The sequence below is a fragment of the Dermacentor variabilis genome, chromosome 1 (assembly GCF_050947875.1).
Source record: "Dermacentor variabilis isolate Ectoservices chromosome 1, ASM5094787v1, whole genome shotgun sequence".
NCBI classification, from domain to species: Eukaryota; Metazoa; Arthropoda; class Arachnida; order Ixodida; family Ixodidae; genus Dermacentor; species Dermacentor variabilis.
The window spans coordinates 146,347,277-146,364,441 of NC_134568.1; the positions used below are offsets into that span (position 1 = coordinate 146,347,277).

The 17,165-nt window shown below is 43.9% G+C and overlaps 1 protein-coding gene across 2 annotated transcripts in view; it reads right to left on the minus strand.

Moving 5' to 3' along the window:
• Positions 1-16,581, minus strand: part of LOC142586057 (ileal sodium/bile acid cotransporter-like) — a 255,466-nt gene extending 238,885 nt beyond the window's left edge. For both annotated transcript variants that reach the window (XM_075697327.1, XM_075697319.1), the window contains exon 1: positions 15,732-16,581. In XM_075697327.1, the coding sequence (XP_075553442.1) occupies positions 15,732-15,902 (171 nt within the window). In that variant the 5' untranslated portion in view covers positions 15,903-16,581. The remainder of the gene's footprint in view (positions 1-15,731) is intronic.
• Between the last annotated feature and the right edge of the window lie 584 nt (positions 16,582-17,165).

Here is a 17,165-nt window from a genome sequence, read left to right on the forward strand (position 1 = left end):
ATCCTTTTACGCGACAGCCACTGGAATGACTCGAATAAAATTCGCTGCGTTCGAGAAAAAAAATAATTTTTTAGTGACTCTAGGAAGCAGGGCGCGTATTCACAAAAACATTTCTGGTATAATAAGTTCGTAAAAGCAAATTCCAGACGAGCCTCATGTTGGACACATCATTAGCGAAGGCGGCTCACCGGTGGCAAAGAGCACCTTTCAACAAAAAGCTTTGTGAATTCGGTCACAACTTTGATTAAAGGTCTGAAATAGAAAGGTAGGAGGGGGAGGCTGATTAAAATTAGCGATAACTGGTAAGTTAAAACAAAGTGAGCACAAAGTTCACAAATCTAACTATGAACGAAAAATCGATATCGCAGTTCTGTAAACTGCACCTATTAGAGCATCTAAACAGTACCAATTGGATATATAAATTTACAGCTTTTATGATGTCGTTACGATTGTTACGAAGGCAATGCAAAGCTCTTACTCACAAGTTAGTAGTATACTTCAGAGAGGTGTATAACGCATGAATTTTGTCCGCTATAGATGTCCTAATATATATGGTTTAAGCAATTGTGATATAACCATTTTTCACAAAGTTACGAACTTCGAAAACTTTGTACATCACTTTTTTTTTCGATTTTGCAATATTTAATAATTTCTGCAAAATAATGACTGCCTTAAGGAAAAATTCGCCTCCTACAGTCAATACATTTATTTTTCATTTTCAATGCAACAAATGTCATCAAAATCGGCGCAGCTGTGGTTTCCGAGAAAAACTATGTCTGCATTCCCATGTGTTTAGACAGGAGCTCCTGGGCTGAAGGTTCTTCTTAAAAACTTTTTGCCACTTAATAGTAGATCTTACTAATCATACGTTAGCTATACCGATAGCGCGGTGTCTACCAGTAAGAAAGATTCTAGCGTACGAACTTGCTTTGTCAATGTTGTCCCAGGACAAGTACTCGCTAAACGGTTCATACGCCAAAGAGATTCGCGAGAACCGGCGGCCGTCAATCGCGTTGGCGAGTGCATTATTAAGTAAGACAACCTGCCAACGTCAAACGCTTCCCACAGTCGTAAAGCTCTGTGAACTTCAGGACCCATATTCATAAGGCACTTCGTGCTCAAATGCCCTTCCCAAGGGGAGCCTACATATGATGACAGCAGATAAAATATTAGCGAATGTGCCTTGGTCAATGACGAGGCGGTCTTCTTCTCACGAAAGAAAAGCTTTGAGAATTCAGGCCTCGATTGCGTCGTCGCCCTATGGTTGCGTGGCCACAAATCAGCAGGCGTATAGGTTTTACTAGCCTCCCACCTACCTCGTCGTCGACTCCAGGGTACGGTATACTAAGCGAAAGCAAATTTTTGTTTTTTTCTTTCCGCACGTGCTGTGCATAATTACTCTGTATACAGTCTACGCCTGCGCACGCGACATTATCAATCTGGCGGTTGCATGCAGCGACTAGTTTCCGCGAGAAGGGCGCGTATGGGTTTCTCCAGTTTAATGTCTGACGCGCGTCCTCCTTTGGTGCCACTTTACTGAGTCAAGTTTGCCCCTGCAGTTTATTGAAGTGCGCGGGGACGTTTCATTCGAGAACCAGGAAGTTAAGAGCATCAGACTATATATTATATATATATATATATATATATATATATATATATATATATATATATATATATATATATATTTATATATATATATATATATATATATATATATATATATATATACGTGGGTTCGTATCCCACCTGCGGCCAGTTGTTTTATCATCCATTTTCATTTAATTTTTCATGAGTTCTTTATTGCGATTAAACACTACAAATAATTTCCCCTTTGCGATCCTTGGCGTTTCTGCATGTTGGCTACTTATGATTGTGATTATATATATGAAGTGTACCGAATTAATTGTAGAAGCCTGCATTAAGGACGGAATTAACTGGGCATACAGATGTGTTTACATACACTCTGGAGCCGCCTCGGGTGAGGACTGTCGCCGGGGGCTCCCCGGCCTTCGTCCTCGCTGTTCATCGGGCCGGGTCGAAGTGCATTACAGTGCGGGGCTCGCGGTCGCTGTTAAAGGGACGTTAAAGCAATACACTAAGTGAATTTAGACGGATAACGTGTTCTTTGAAAACTGTTGTTCATTTCGAAATAATAGATTGATTATTAAAAGCCAAAATGAAGGTCAAAGTTTCAGTCTTTCAATTTTGCGTCAAATCGCCAACACCGGTACGTCGCTATGACGTCACAGATTTCGAAGCATCCTTTTTTCGTATTTAGGCCACGTTGGGCGCAGTAAAGGTTCCCGAAGCTCGCCATGTTCAGTCTTTGGCTCTTTTAGAAGACAATGTGGTCTACCTTAACTGCTAATGAATTAACCAGGCCTCAGAACTGTCAAAATCCATGACGTCACAGCGAGCTGACGCGGTAACTGCAAGGAGGCGTCGCCACCCGTCTTTTGTTATTGCGTTTTTTCTCACTTCTCGCTTATCAAGCGTGTTAACGTGGTAAGAGTGGTTTTTTGATATTCTAAAACGGTAATTTACTGATGCCGAAGAAATGTTTCTCTTTAGTGTCCCTTTAATGCCTCCTTTCTTGCGCTGTTCCGTTGCCCCACAGTATTCACTAGTAGTAGTCGCTTATAAAGTCAAAGGAAGAGATAAGTGCAGCGCCGTAACCTTCCCTCAGAGGAGGACTCTTCAACAGCACTACTCGGGGAAAGGGGTGTGGGGAGAACAGTATGCACTGCACATCTTTGGGGAGTATGTCGAGCTCGTTTTGATCTTCGTAAGTCGACTCGCGGAGACGCCGCTGATGTTGAGAGTTTCGGGTCTTGCGTTTCGTCGTAGCTTTTCTTTTGGTCTGCGATCGTTTCTAAAGGAGGCTCACTTGTTTTTTGTTTATGTATGGCCTTTGTTGTTTTATTATTTTATGTTTGCGCACTTTACCTATCCGTTTCCAGATCCTCCGATTCCAAATTCTAGTCGTTTCGAATGCTGTCAGGCTGCAGCTGTTCTAATGGCGTTTTCACATGTTCCCGTCTTGCGGACGTACCTCATATGTTCTGTTTCTAAGTACGCAGCTCACAATGCCATTTGTGTTTTTTTGCAATCCTTTATTATACGGTACTTAGGCGATGTTGTCGCCTTTAGTTGGCGCTGGCTACTCCTTTTCACGTAGAGATAAAAAATAATTAAATTAACGCATTCAAACTAAAAGTCAACTCCAAATCATAACACAAAGTCCAGTCACGTTGGTGCGCTAGCCCCCTTCGTGAACACGATGCTCCTTAGCTGGGTTCGCAGGATGTCTTACAGCGAAGCTGTATATAGCTAGCCGATTCGTCCGTCCGTCTGTCGCCTGTACGCCGCAAACTCCTGCGGAGCAACCCCGTACGCATGCGCGAAACAAAGAGAGAGAGGCGCGCGATTGGCTGCGCCAGTAGTGACGCCGTTGCTTCGTCGCAACCGAGTGCGCACTCAGCAGTTTCTCTCCATCTCCGAAATGGGTAGACAACGCGTCATACGTACTCCTGAGCAGCAGGCAGCTTTCGATCAGCAACGCCGCGAGCACAACCGGAAACAAGCCCGTCTACGCCGTGCCGATGCTGCAGCCAGGGCACAAGAACAGGCTCGTGAACCTATGATCCGGCAGCCTGTTTAAGGAACCGTAGAGATTAACGCAGTGACAAACAGTGGGGCCGCACGTTTGAGCTTCGCTGGTTAACCATCTGCACGGACTGCTTGGGCGATGATTTTTTTTATTATCTCGTGGGGAGCGACCGACGCTGCGATCAACGCCGCGTGCACGAAGCGCATGTGCGAAAGTAGGGAAAGTAGGTGCATTCGACGCAGACTATCCTCCTGTGCGTGCATCATCCTCTGCTTCTTATCCACTTACAACGTTTTCACAAATGTACTCACGCGTGCTTTTAATGTGTAAGCATTGTCGGTAGAGTACGCCGGAGAAACCATGTCTCTTCTGGAACGCCTTGTAACTGGGAAATAAGTACGTCATGGGTCAAATTAAGGCATTTAATCGTTATAATAGTAACTGTAGATGATTGGTAACTTTAGAAGCAATAAAAAAACTGGTCACGTCGCTGTCGCCTCCATATAGTCATTTGATCCAGTAAAGAAAGTATAATATAATACTAGCAAAGATGATAATCTGCAGAAGGAACAACGAGTACAGTGACAAACCTTGTACGCTCAAATCAGCATAGAAGAGAAAGATGACTGAGATGAAGAACAAACAGCTGCGGCGACGCAGGAACAACTAGACATTCAAACCGAAGGTGAAGCAGGTTCGCAGCTTCCAGAGAAGAAATGCAGGTTGTCTGATACCGAGTAAGACATTGTCCAGAACGCGGCAAAAGAATATTATAATCGCCGTGATTGTATGGAATGGAATTACGCTTGGAACGTTATGGTATGGTCTAAGCAGGATAGACATGATAAGCAACAATAAATCTACAGTAATTATGAGAATTGCCTACTAAGGCGTAAGCATTCTTTGGCTCCGGAAAAAGCGATGAGTAAACATGCCACTAAGCTACCAACATAAGTAAGCAAAAACGAAGTAACAACCGAGTCAAACAATGCTTACCCATGAGTAGAGAATTCTCAAATTTCTATAGTTTGGAGTTTGTTTTTTTTTATTATGGGAGTGCCACGCAAGCTCCGTATGCTGCATTTGACCGGCGTTTCCCGTGGCTTTTGTGCGCCCGCAGTAGTTACAATAAGCCTTTGCAAGCGATAGACAAGCTGATAAGCAGCAGGGGCTATGCAGCGCTGAATGGAATAGCCTAGCAAACAATGTTGGGACAGGAGAACACTCCGCGCGCATGCGCCTACTGTAACTACTAGATGCGCATCTCCGTGACACTGCACTGACCGTCATGTCTGTCCGACAAGGCTATGTATGTTCGTTTTCATTACATACGCTGCTTTTGTTGCTAATCTGTGTCGCACCTTAACCAGTCCTTCACTGGAATACGTATTAGTGCGTATGGGCCGCGGGGACCATGCGTAACTTACCCTCTTTCCCTGAAGGCACGGTCGACGGGTGTGCAATACGGCAGGTGCCAATTTAGAACACGGTCCGCTCCCCCGGCCAAAATAGGTTTTCGCAAGTACGTAAGATGCAGTCAGAATAACGGGGGAATCACTTTCCATCCATACGAAGCGGCATTCACTAAAGTGAAATGTAGTTGCAGCTACCCGCATGGACAAAGGTACATCGAGTCGAGCAACGCACGGCGAAGCGCTTGTGTAGGCAACCGCTTGCACTTGCGCCCCATGCATCGAGCCACGCTCATCAGGCTCGAGTACGTCGCTCGTTGCCATCACGCACTTTAACTAGTGCAAAATGCAACTGGACCTGCCTGCTGAAAAAGTTCCCGAGTATTAGTGAAAGGTAATGTGAAAGGTAAGAACGAGAGTGTACTATTTTAGAGTGCTGTTTGTTAAGCTAGAAGCTTGTCGACTACTAAACACTGTCAGTGAATTGTTGCTGTATTGCATGGGAAACTATAACTAAGCTGTTGCCATATAAAACAAGTCCACTTGCGTTCTGAGAAGAAAAAAAAAGCTTGCAGTGATCGGGACGCTACTTAAAATTTGGCATTTATTATATATATATATATATATATATATATATATATATATATATATATATATATATATATATATATGTTTTACATATCCCTAGGGGTGGACGCATGTTCAAGCTTTTTTTTCCCACTTTCTCACAACGTCTTGCACTGTGGGTCGTAAGAGGTGGAATATCGCGCGGAATTCCTCTCGAGTCGCAAGTTTAGCGGGAGTGCAGCCGGTCGTAACGTGAGATGTTCTGTGCTAATTCCTGTGTTGGTCAGCGGGGAAATTACACACTCGAATACGCGCGCTGTGTGATTTCGTTAACAGTTGCATCTTCTCGGTTGATTTTCTTGGCTATGGGCAGTCTGGACAGTGTCCAGACTATATATATATATATATATATATATATATATATATATATATATATATATATATATATATATATATATATATATATATATATATATACCTTCCACAAAGTTCTACGCCATTCGCGTCAGGCGATCAAATCAGATAACACAAGAAGCATCGATAACTTGCCAGAAACTTCGGATACATGCAGGCGCGTCCCGCACTGTGCGATAACATTTGTTAGGCGGCGAAACGTGGTCGTCCGATAAAGTATTTGGCTAATCATCATTGTTTTGCTAATTAACTTTGATACTAATACACGAGTACACGTGTCAATATATAGCCGTGAGTGGTGACGCTGGCTAACACTCCCTGGCTTAGTTCTAGTAGGTAAACATAAATACCCCAAGAGGAAAAAGGCGCTGCGGTAGCTCAATTGGCAACGGCGTCGCACGCGTTATGCGAAGACGTGGGTTCGTATTCCACTTGCGGACAGTTGTTTTTCGATACACTTGAATTTACATTTTTTCATCATTTCATTAATTCAGTTCAGAACTATAAGTAACTTCTCCTATGCTGTCCTTGGCGTCATTGTTTGTTTGCGTCTTATGATAAGACTAATAAAAATCGGGTGCCTTGGTTTCCTTTCTTCTCGTTCTTTATATATACAGGGTGTCCAAACTATCTCGCACCGAGAGTGAAAAATATGCAAATGCCATGTAGATGGACTGAACCGAGGTAATTCATATTGTTTAAGAACAGCGCAAAGGCGTACAGGACAACAGAATAGAGCATGGGACACACACGGCTGTTGCTTGCCGTAGCTTGGAGATACTTTCATTATTTTATGCATTCCGCCTAATTACATAATTAGTCTTGATTGAATAATCAACTTCTCAAATACTATAATTTGATTAAAAGTGTCAATGAGAAAAATGTATAGCAACTTGACAAACTCCCCATACAGCTTTCTCTTGCTCAATACGTGCTATATAAAATTGTTTTTCCGAGCGTGAAAGAAGGCCGCGAATTGAAGCAATATTGCCGCGCGACTGACCGCCAGGGCTGGGCAAAGATACTTTTTCCTTGTATCATGATACGATACAAGATACTCGGGCAACAAGTATGTGAAATACAGGTACAAGATACTACCACAATAATTGTATCCGATACAATAATTTCCATTTGTATGTTAAGACACTTCGGCACATTTGCATATTTCTTATTACTGATCTATATAATGTAGCAGCAAACGCGTATGCAAAAATGTATACTTGCAAATTTCTTAACTCCGATCAACCTTGTTTCATTTGAATGAAGTGTCTGTTAGCACCTCAAAACCTTTGTCTTTCTTACTCAAAGTATAATATCTTCATTCCGAAATAATTTATTAGGGTAATTCTAGCTGCTTAAAGTGAAACTTTATGCGCTGCACTGTCAGCGGTGTTTGCTTGTCGCTTTTGTAATTGATGGGAGTCGCTGCTCGGCTTGCCGGCCAGCTAGCAGGTCGCCATCTAATTACAAGTACATCAGCAAGAAGCCTCTGCACGAGAGCGCAAATACCGCTGTGGACGTTCACCTCGCCCGTAAACGTAGTCCAAAACGTTAAGTATAAAGCGCAAGAGAGCACGTAGGACAACAGAAGGGAACGAAGACTAAGTGCTCTCTCGCGCTTTACCTCAAGTAATGCAGTACCAACTAGACCACCAGTCTGTTCTTTCGTAGTCCAAATAATTGATTTTGTAGTCTAAATAATAGCCGCCTAATGCACAAGCCTCATGGAAGCAGCGCCATCCACGCTCTGATTCAGAATAGCCAAACTGAAATCCACGAGATCCTTCAAATCGCTGATGTTCTAAAGCGACTAGACGTGAGGCAACCCCCATTCTTGCATTCTTCAGACTTCGAAGCAAAGCACCATGCAAGATAAATTTCGATAACGACGCTATAGCGGCATCAGAATTTGCGCGAAAGACGTCGCACGCATTGGCGTACGCGGCACAATACGGTGGCTACGAGCAAGTGTCGTGGCACTGAGCCAAGTAAAAAAAAAAAAAAAAATGGTAGAACGTCGGCTGTGCGCAGGCATTCGCACGATTGTTTTATTGCGATAGCAATTCAATGTAAACTCCGGCGTCGCCGTCGCCATGATGTCCCGCATAAAGTCAAAGAGCGATAACACCGTCACCGCGCGCCCTACGCTGCATGACAGCACGAATGTCACTTCGTTCGCTGCTGCTGGCGTGCTTCCTGACGCCACCATTTTTACAGCGAGTGTCCGTGGTTATCAAGTGTTCATGCTTGCTGGGCTCGCTGACACCATGCTTGTTAAGTTGGTTAGCAAGCGAATATTTACATGTTCATAGGGCCGTTAAAAGTACTATCCTTACTTCGTATGACTGTGTGCTAATTTGCTATCGCAATCGATGCTTCGCGTTTCGGGAGAAACTGCGACTTTTTTGTTGAAACTTGCGGTAGCAGCAGCGCCTGACTGTGCTGCAACAATAGGAACACGCGGGCCTCATCGCCAGTCCTCGCAGGAGGGCTCTGGCGGAAAGATAAAATAATGTCGCTGCCTTTAGTTTTATTCACGTGGCTTAGTGGCAGGAATATTAGCTTGAAAAACTTGAGTTCGGCCAACCTTCATAATTTCGCACGGCGACGTTGCGACAGCCGTATCTTGTACGAGTATCTCGTATCTTAAGAAACACGATACATTCTTTCGTGTATCGGAAATACAGATGCTGACACACGTTTTGCCAGACGTGTCATGACACATATACAAGATATCCAGAGAGTATCTAAGATACATGCATCTTCGATACTGCCCAACACTGCTGACCGCTCAAGACCCTTTCAGTTTATGCGCAAGTATATGTATATATGGGAACGAGGGAGAAGAAGGGAAACCGAGGGGCCCGATTTTTGTTAATCATGACCATATAAGGTAAATTAAAGTGCACGAAAAGATAACATGCCGCAGGTGGGAGCTGAACACACAACCTCCGAATTAAGCCAGCGGTGCACTGCCAATTGTGCTACGGCGACGCCTATCAGTCCGTCCACCGACTAAATATGTATGTAATATAGCTGCGCGTGGGTGTCTATAGGAAACGCGACAAACTGTGCAACAGGAATGAGCAGAAGGCACTTGTAACGCTGATATATATATATATATATATATATATATATATATATATATATATATATATATATATATATATATATATATATATTATATATATATATATATATATAATATATATATATATATATATATATATATATGCCTGTTACTATATCTTATTTATGTAAATAGTTTGTCAATGTCGCCATTTTTCTATTACAGTCAACATAAAATGCGCTTAAGTAGTACTGGCGGGCTAGTTGTTTAATCATTATCGAATACGCCAGCGCACTTCAAAACAAGGATGTAACACAGAGTGAACAAACATGACCACTGTATGTAACAAAATTGCATGCGATCTGTCAGGCACTTTCTGCAAAGAAATGGGCTGATGAGTGAGGCGGGCATATGCTGACAGAAGTTTTAAATATTACGAATGAGCTTAGCGTTAGGAAATTTGCGCTTCCGCAACGGCGTTAACAAAGATCTGCGTGATGATCGCTTTCATTTAAGAGTTGAATACGAGTTACTGCTTGGTTTTACTTCGGAAAAAGGGATTACGGAAATAGACCGTGCTTAATAGACGTAAGGTACAGACGAAGACATGAGGGCTTTGTTTATACGCATACCTCAGGGTTCCCACTGCACAGACAGTATAGACAAAACAGATGGTACAGAAAGACGTAACACAGCCTAGGAAGCTGCACCAAGGACTCGCTGCCTCAATTTGTCGATGCTAAGCTTATGCGCGAAGTTCGCAGGAGCAGGTCTGTGCACTTATGTAATCTGCACCTTTGAAAATCACGTAGGACGTAAAAAAAGAAAGTAAAGGGAAAGTGGGCTATACGTTAAGAAATGTACTGTTAATTTTACCACGCCGGTATTCAGTAATGAAGCCGTGTAGATCGTATACGCCCTCTTGCGCCTTGTCAGTCGACAAAACAAAGCAACAAATGAGTGTCCGTATAGAGTATGCAGACCGCTGGAGCTATGCAGCCTGATCTATGGTTTGCACTGCATCGCAGCACATTCTTTCCGGGTTGACTGCCCTTCGGCGGGCGGGAGTCTGCATTGCTTATGCAGGTTGTAACATTGCAACCTGCAACAACATAGCAGCATAGAGCAACTTGCGCATTCAGGTAATGATGGCAAGTGTGCCCTCATAATACGCCACAGGGAAAAAGTATGGCGTGACACATCCTGCGCGCCGCCACTTCAGCAGAGCTCATGCACCGGCGGTGCGTCGCAGTGCGAGGTCTATCTGTGGCATTTGCGGGCCACCTTTACCGGTGAAATTAACAAACTGAAGCGCATCGCCTTGCCGAGTTCTTTACGAGAAGCCATCGGCCTGTTCAGGTGGTCCTGGTGGACGTTCATCGCGCGACAAATTACAGTGGCCATCTAGTTACACATTATATTTATTTACTCATTTATAAGATACTGCGTACACGACATCCAAGCAGGGTGAGTAATACACAGAATAACAATATTGTTTGCACGAATGCACCACACACACAAGAAAGAAAGGTTTGTCAAGGACGCTGGGGAAATGCTTGAGTTAGTTGGTTCCAGTGAGCTATTGTTTGTGGAAAGAAATACCTAGTGTATCAATCCTTGCGAAAACTGAGGGTAGTGGTGCCGAGTAAGTCTGCCTATCAAGGGGGATAAGTACGTTGCGGGATCAAGGGCTGGCTTGGGATTAAGTAGGCGTGAAATAAACTCTGATAGTCTTTTACTCCTTCGAATTCCTATTAGGTAAATTCCGTTAGCTGTCAGTAATGTAGTCGGGAAGTCAGTGGCCGTGAATTTACTGTAAATGAATCGCACTGCTTTTCTTTGGGTTATTTCGAGGTTTTTAGTGTTTGTTTTTGTATGAGGGTCCCACACTATGGAAGCGTACTCGAGTTCTGGCCTAATTAAGAAGTACGAGAGCAGCTTAATGCTAGACGCAGCAAATTTAAGCTTACGGCGCAGAAGGCATAGTTTCCGGAAAACGGTAAATCAGATGTTGTTTATGCGCATGTTCCAAGTTACCATGTTATTGTTATACCTAAATATTTATATCCGGCAACTTTTAGTAAGGGTGATGATTACAGTTCGTATGTATATTCCAAGGGGACTTTCATACGCGTTATTGGGATGTAGACACATTTATTTACATTTAGAAACATTTCCCATTGCTGACAGCAATTTAACACATTACCCAAGTTAGTATTAAGGTCGCATCGCACTGGTCATTATCGCAGATGGTTTCTCTAAATAAAACACAATCATCGGCAAACAGTCAAATCTGTACTGGGGGATCAACCACATGACAATATCGCTTACATGAACGAGAAAAAAAGCAGTGAGTCGAGCACAGTCCCCTGCGTAATACCAGAAGTTACTGGAAGGCAGCTAGAGCGTTGTTTTTCCACTTGAATGTATTGATTGCAATTATCCAATCCAGGAAATAAATATTTCTGGTACGCCAATTAACCAAATCTTTATAATTAGTTTATCGTGGGGAACTGTATCGAACGCTTTACTGTAAACTACGAATGTTATATCAAGTTTGACTGTTTGCGTAAAGACAAACTGCAAGGGTTTGAACCATGGCAACCAATTGAGTCGTAATAGTAAATCCTATAGATATTATGATGATGACATGCAATGCTTAACTACATATATATGTATCCCACCTGCGGCCACTCGTTTTTTCATTCGCTTTCATTTTCATAAATTTTTAATTTCTTTAACTCAATTAGTATAGGTAAAGTAAGTTCCCATATGTTGTCTTTGGTGTTTTCGTATGTTGACTTCTTATGATATGATTAATATAAATTGGACGCCTCGTTTGCCTTTCTTCTCGTTCCCACACACACGTATATATATATATATATATATATATATATATATATATATATATAAACGAGAAGAAAGGGGGTTAACCGAAGGGCCCAATTTTTATTAAGTCATATAAGAAACCAACAAACACTGACATCAAGGACAACATAGGGGAAATTGTGCTTAGTAAATGAAATAAAGAAACGATAAATTAATGGAAATTAAAGTGGATGAAAAAACAACTTGCCGCAGGTGGGAACCGAACCCACAACCTAACACTCCCAGGGTTCTCATAGGACACATAAACACCCCAAGAAAGTGGATGGGGAAACAGCGCCGCGGTAGCTCAATTGGTAGAGCATTGCACGCGAAATGCGACGGTTGTGGGTTCGGTTCCCACCTGCGGCAAGTTGTTTTTCCTTCCACTTTAATTTCCAGTAATTTGCGTTTCTTTATTTCATTTACTAAGCACAATTACCCCTATGTTGTCCTTGGTGTCAGTGTTTGTTGGCTTCTTATGATATTATATATATATATATATATATATATATATATATATATATCATGTGTTTCCTATGGGACGCAAAAAGAAATTAATTACCCGCACTTACTGCACCGACCAGAAAGGCACCAATACAATACGCATTGCCAAGCATACCGTACTTTCTGCTTTCTTGCTTTGGCCCGGTCACTCAGTGGGGCATCGGTGCCCCGGAAAAGCGTTTAGCGAGGTGCGGGTGGCCAAGCCTTCGATCTGCAATGTCTGAATACAGCAGCTTGACTCGCCGTTCGTCTTCACGCGAATCAAAACTGCGGCGCAGAGGGCCAGCTGGCTTTCCGGCGAGCGTGGAGACGACGGACACAAGTCCAGCGTTTGTCTTTTTTGTTTTAAGAAACGAACAACGTCACTTCCGTCTTTCAAGGTTTGTAAGGTGGACTTTAGGTAGCAATAAAGCAGTAGTTGATAACCCAACGCAACAATTAGTTTTGCTTCCCCACCAGCTACAATTCATAAATCACAATATGTACCGTAAATTAATTGAGACGTCAATTATAACTGTTTGTTAATTAGTTGAAGATGTGTTTCGATTTATCGTGCAAGTAATGTCCCCGTTCATGAATAATGCAGTTCAAGCACTAGAATTTTGTTATCTGGAACAGGTGATATTAAAAGAATTCCGGGACACGTAAAGAAGATGATCCCATATATATATATATCTATCTATATATATATATATATATATATATATATATATATATATATATATATATACAAACACAGTCGGCGATCGGCGAAAATCTGATCAGCGGGTCAAGCGCATCGGCTTTTGTACATCAGTCATCAGTAATCGCTGGTGACCGCGTGTCTTCCAGAAAGTTCTACACCATTCGCATTGCGCATTTATAATATCAGGTCACACAAGGTTCGGTGACAGACAGCGGGCGGAACCATCGATAACATTTGTTTGGCGGTGAAAAGCGGTCACCCGAAAAAGGTAAAATGCGCGTGTCACTATATATATATATATATATATATATATATATATATATATATATATATATATATATATATATATATTGACAGGAGTTTTCTTAAGAGAGTCAGTTCAGCGCTGTGCAAAAATAGTCCTTAAGGTTAAATATAAGCCAGTGTAAACAGAGGCACAGCGATAAAAAAAAAGAGTAACAATTAAAGAAAAATAAACGAATGGATGGCCTGCATAAGAGTGATCACACGCAACCCCCATGGCTTCCACTATTGCGCTGCATTGTTCCCTCTTTGAGGAAGTTATCTGCCGAAGGACGCGAGTCGTCTGATGGTTCTCTGTCGCTGATGCGATTCTGTTTACGAAGAATGGGACTGCCTGCACGCTTTGCGGTTGCGCACTGCACGCGACTCGAAGTGGCGTCCAGCGCGCGCATTCTCTTGCCGATAGCACTGGTGCAACCGCAGGAAATGAAATAGCGGGGTGCGCAGGATTATGGCTGGTGGGTGTAGCGTCAACGATCACCTGCAACGTCCTTAAAGTTTGTTTTTGTCTCGCGCTCGCACGCAGATGTCATTACAAACCACGCGGAGAAGAATCAAGGGCTTTAGAGGAGTATCGGATATCACAGCAGCGGATAAGCACCAAATGTCAGCCTGAAAGTACTTCGCATTTTGTTTTTAGGAAACTATTGTTGCTGCTTGAAGATAGCTTACAGAAGCACTATCGCATATTCGACATTAAGGTGAGATCTTGCCATCTTTGGAGGTGACGGTGACAAAGGACATTCATAGGTTCGCGTCATAAGTCGTGATCATATGTTAAAATCGCAATGTTAATTTCACATTGAGGACTTGTAGGCAATTTTTTGCAGTATTTATGTTTCAATAGGTGTGTTTGCCTAATGCCTTCCCAAGGTGTTCGAGTGAGAAACATAGTTAGAGCTAAGGCTGACATAACAGATAAGTCTGATTCTCTGAAAAGTGACCCCGATGTCAAGCATTTTCCGAACCCATGAGTCGCGATTGCTATGCGGCTGCATTGCGCGCTCGAACGTTGCATCTCCAGGCAGCTGGAGCCTCGCCCTTCGTGAACATTTGGTGCCTTAATACGCGAACAGCTACCCCGGCGTCCCACGTGGCAGAAGGCGGACAGTAGGAGCCAAGAAACCGCCTACTACACCCAGTATGCGCTGGTGACATATTAGAATGTGTGAACAACATCTCTAATGAAATGTTGCATTATTACCAATGAGTTCGCCCACTGAGATTGGCCATAACGGTATTGATTGACACTGCTATAATTTTGTCACGCGCAGCTGGGAATTCAGTAGTGTACAGCGATACACAGATCATACTGTCACGGGACAGCCAGTCAGCGATGCCCACATACGATATGAAAACGCGCCTAGGCTCGTGCGCGGATTCACGACATTGAGCGTCGCTGTGAATAATCGATGAGAACATATCCGACCTTTTTCCTTCATCGTTACAACATTTCTCAACCAACAATTGGAGTAGAAAACCAGGAAATCAGTCAGGGTAATATTTCCAGCTTATCTTTAAGTCAGCATATCGATGATTCCTTTTGAGCTTATGAGGAAGTCTCTTGTACTTGGTGTACCGTATTAGGTGTGCGACAAAATTTAGCATGCTCATGGGCCATAGCGCCCATTCAGGCGTGCAATGCGGACGCGTGCTACAACAAAACGAGTGCAAGGACTGTTGGCGCCTCACGGGACAACGCGTTTCTAAGCGCACTTTTGTCTAGTACGACTGCAAGTGCCCTTTTACGAATTGTTCCCACCTTTGTGGCTCGTTAGCCATTGAGGAAGCCTGAGCACTTCCCACTTGTAAGATTCGCAATGCCAGCGTTTGCGCAAACCCTCCACTCATATCTATATATGAAATAACGTCAAGCCCACGAAACCGATACAGGTGGAAAAGCTCAACTCGAACAACTCTAGGTTCATTCAAAAATACTGCTGATTGCCTCTTTTTTTTTTTACCCTCTTACGCATGCGGCTTGCAAGTTTATTGTCAGACTTTAATGCCGAACATATTAGAACGAGATAATGCTTATCTGCCCGCAATATCGCTGATCACAAAAGGAGCGCGCTGTTGCTACTACTTACTACTATATTGCGCACTGGTTTCAAGCATGTTCGGGGAGGCTTGTCAGGACCAGCTGAAGAGCACAAAGCACAGTAGCGAAGTACATAGCAAGAGAAACGTAAAAAAAAAACCGATCGAATAGGGTGCGGCACGGGTAGTCCCTTTCATCGGCAGAAAGGTGTTGCGCAAGAGCAGCGGAAATGCAAATGCAATAACAAGTTCACTCACCTCAGACACCTTGACGTGGCACCCCATTCCAAACATGATGGACACCAAAATGCCGACGATCAACCAGTCGTGGATAATCTTGATTAGGGGGTACTTGACTGGATTGGCTTCCAAGCCATCAGTCAAGTTAGTCGAGTTGGAAAAGTTGCTGTCAGCACTCACGTTGAGCATGACGGAAACGGTGTTTGTCGACGCAGACAAAAGGAAACGCCTACTAAGAGGGGCTGAAACGGCGAGGTTGTGCGGCGAAGCTTGAGAAAAGCTGAGGGCGGCGAACTCGTCAAGAAAGTTCCTCTCGTCTGCTTAGCGCCAAAGCAAGCCCGTTCGTACTTCTTTCGCAGTAAGAAACGAAATAAAAATGTTATTCGCAGAGAGCACTGCAGAGTGATAATGCACTGTTGCGAATGCGTCCGTACTGAACGACGCGTCCAAAATAAGGAAGACAGGAGAAAGGCAAGCTAACCTTGAATGTTGGCAGACGCGTTTTTCTCTGGCCGCGTGTACACCTTCCGAAAAGGGCGCATGGTGTGAATGTTAGATGAGCTGCAACAGTGGGACTCGAAAAGTGCGCTCAGTTAATGAGAAACAGAAAAGGGGCTAGAAATGCCGACAGTTGATCGGCTGTAGCAAATTATTGGACCCTATCGGAGAAGCGAAGAAGAGCTTCGTCAGCGCGGTCGGGCAGCGGTCGGCACACATCCGTAGCAGAAATGAAAAGCGAGGGCCGCAGGAGTAGCGAGCTGTTGTGTATGGAACGCGGCACGCTACTTAAGTCGGGGTGCGAGCGGCGGCAGCAAGGAAAGCCGGTGAGCCAGGTCTTGACGGGAGCGCGCCGGAGAGAGGACTGCTGCCTACGGGAATGTCACATCAACGATGCCGGCAGTGGGGCACGCCGCGGTGGAGAGGGAGGAACGCACTCGCCGCGGGAAAGTGAGAAAAGCAGCGCTCCGTAACGCTCTAGCAGCGCATTGGAAAATCGCCTTGTTTCTCTCACAATCAGCAGGCGTTACCTCACTGCAGGAGGACGCGCGGCCGCTCATCCGGGTAATGGACCGCTGCTCGGACTGTCTGGGGCCGCGCCAAGGTCGGATCGGAGGCCGCCGAAAGCGAACGGAGGAGGGCAGATGTCGTTGTCGCCTTTCAACGCCGGCGATTAAGTTGTCGATGAGGATGCGATGTCTGTCCGTGCTGTACATAAGTGAACCGCCATCAAGGTGCGACTGCTACAGCTATAGGGTTAAGCCTTTTTGGATCCGACGTGCTGTTTGAGCATCAAGTATATAAGGGCCGCAAACTCGCAGATGCTCGCCAAATGCCATCTGTCGCCGGTCACAGGCTGACAGCAACATAAGTTCGCACCTATGACCAAATTGGTAAACGAATCGCCAGCCTTTAAATGCCAAGACAGGCGCTGCGCTCTACGTCATGAGCTCG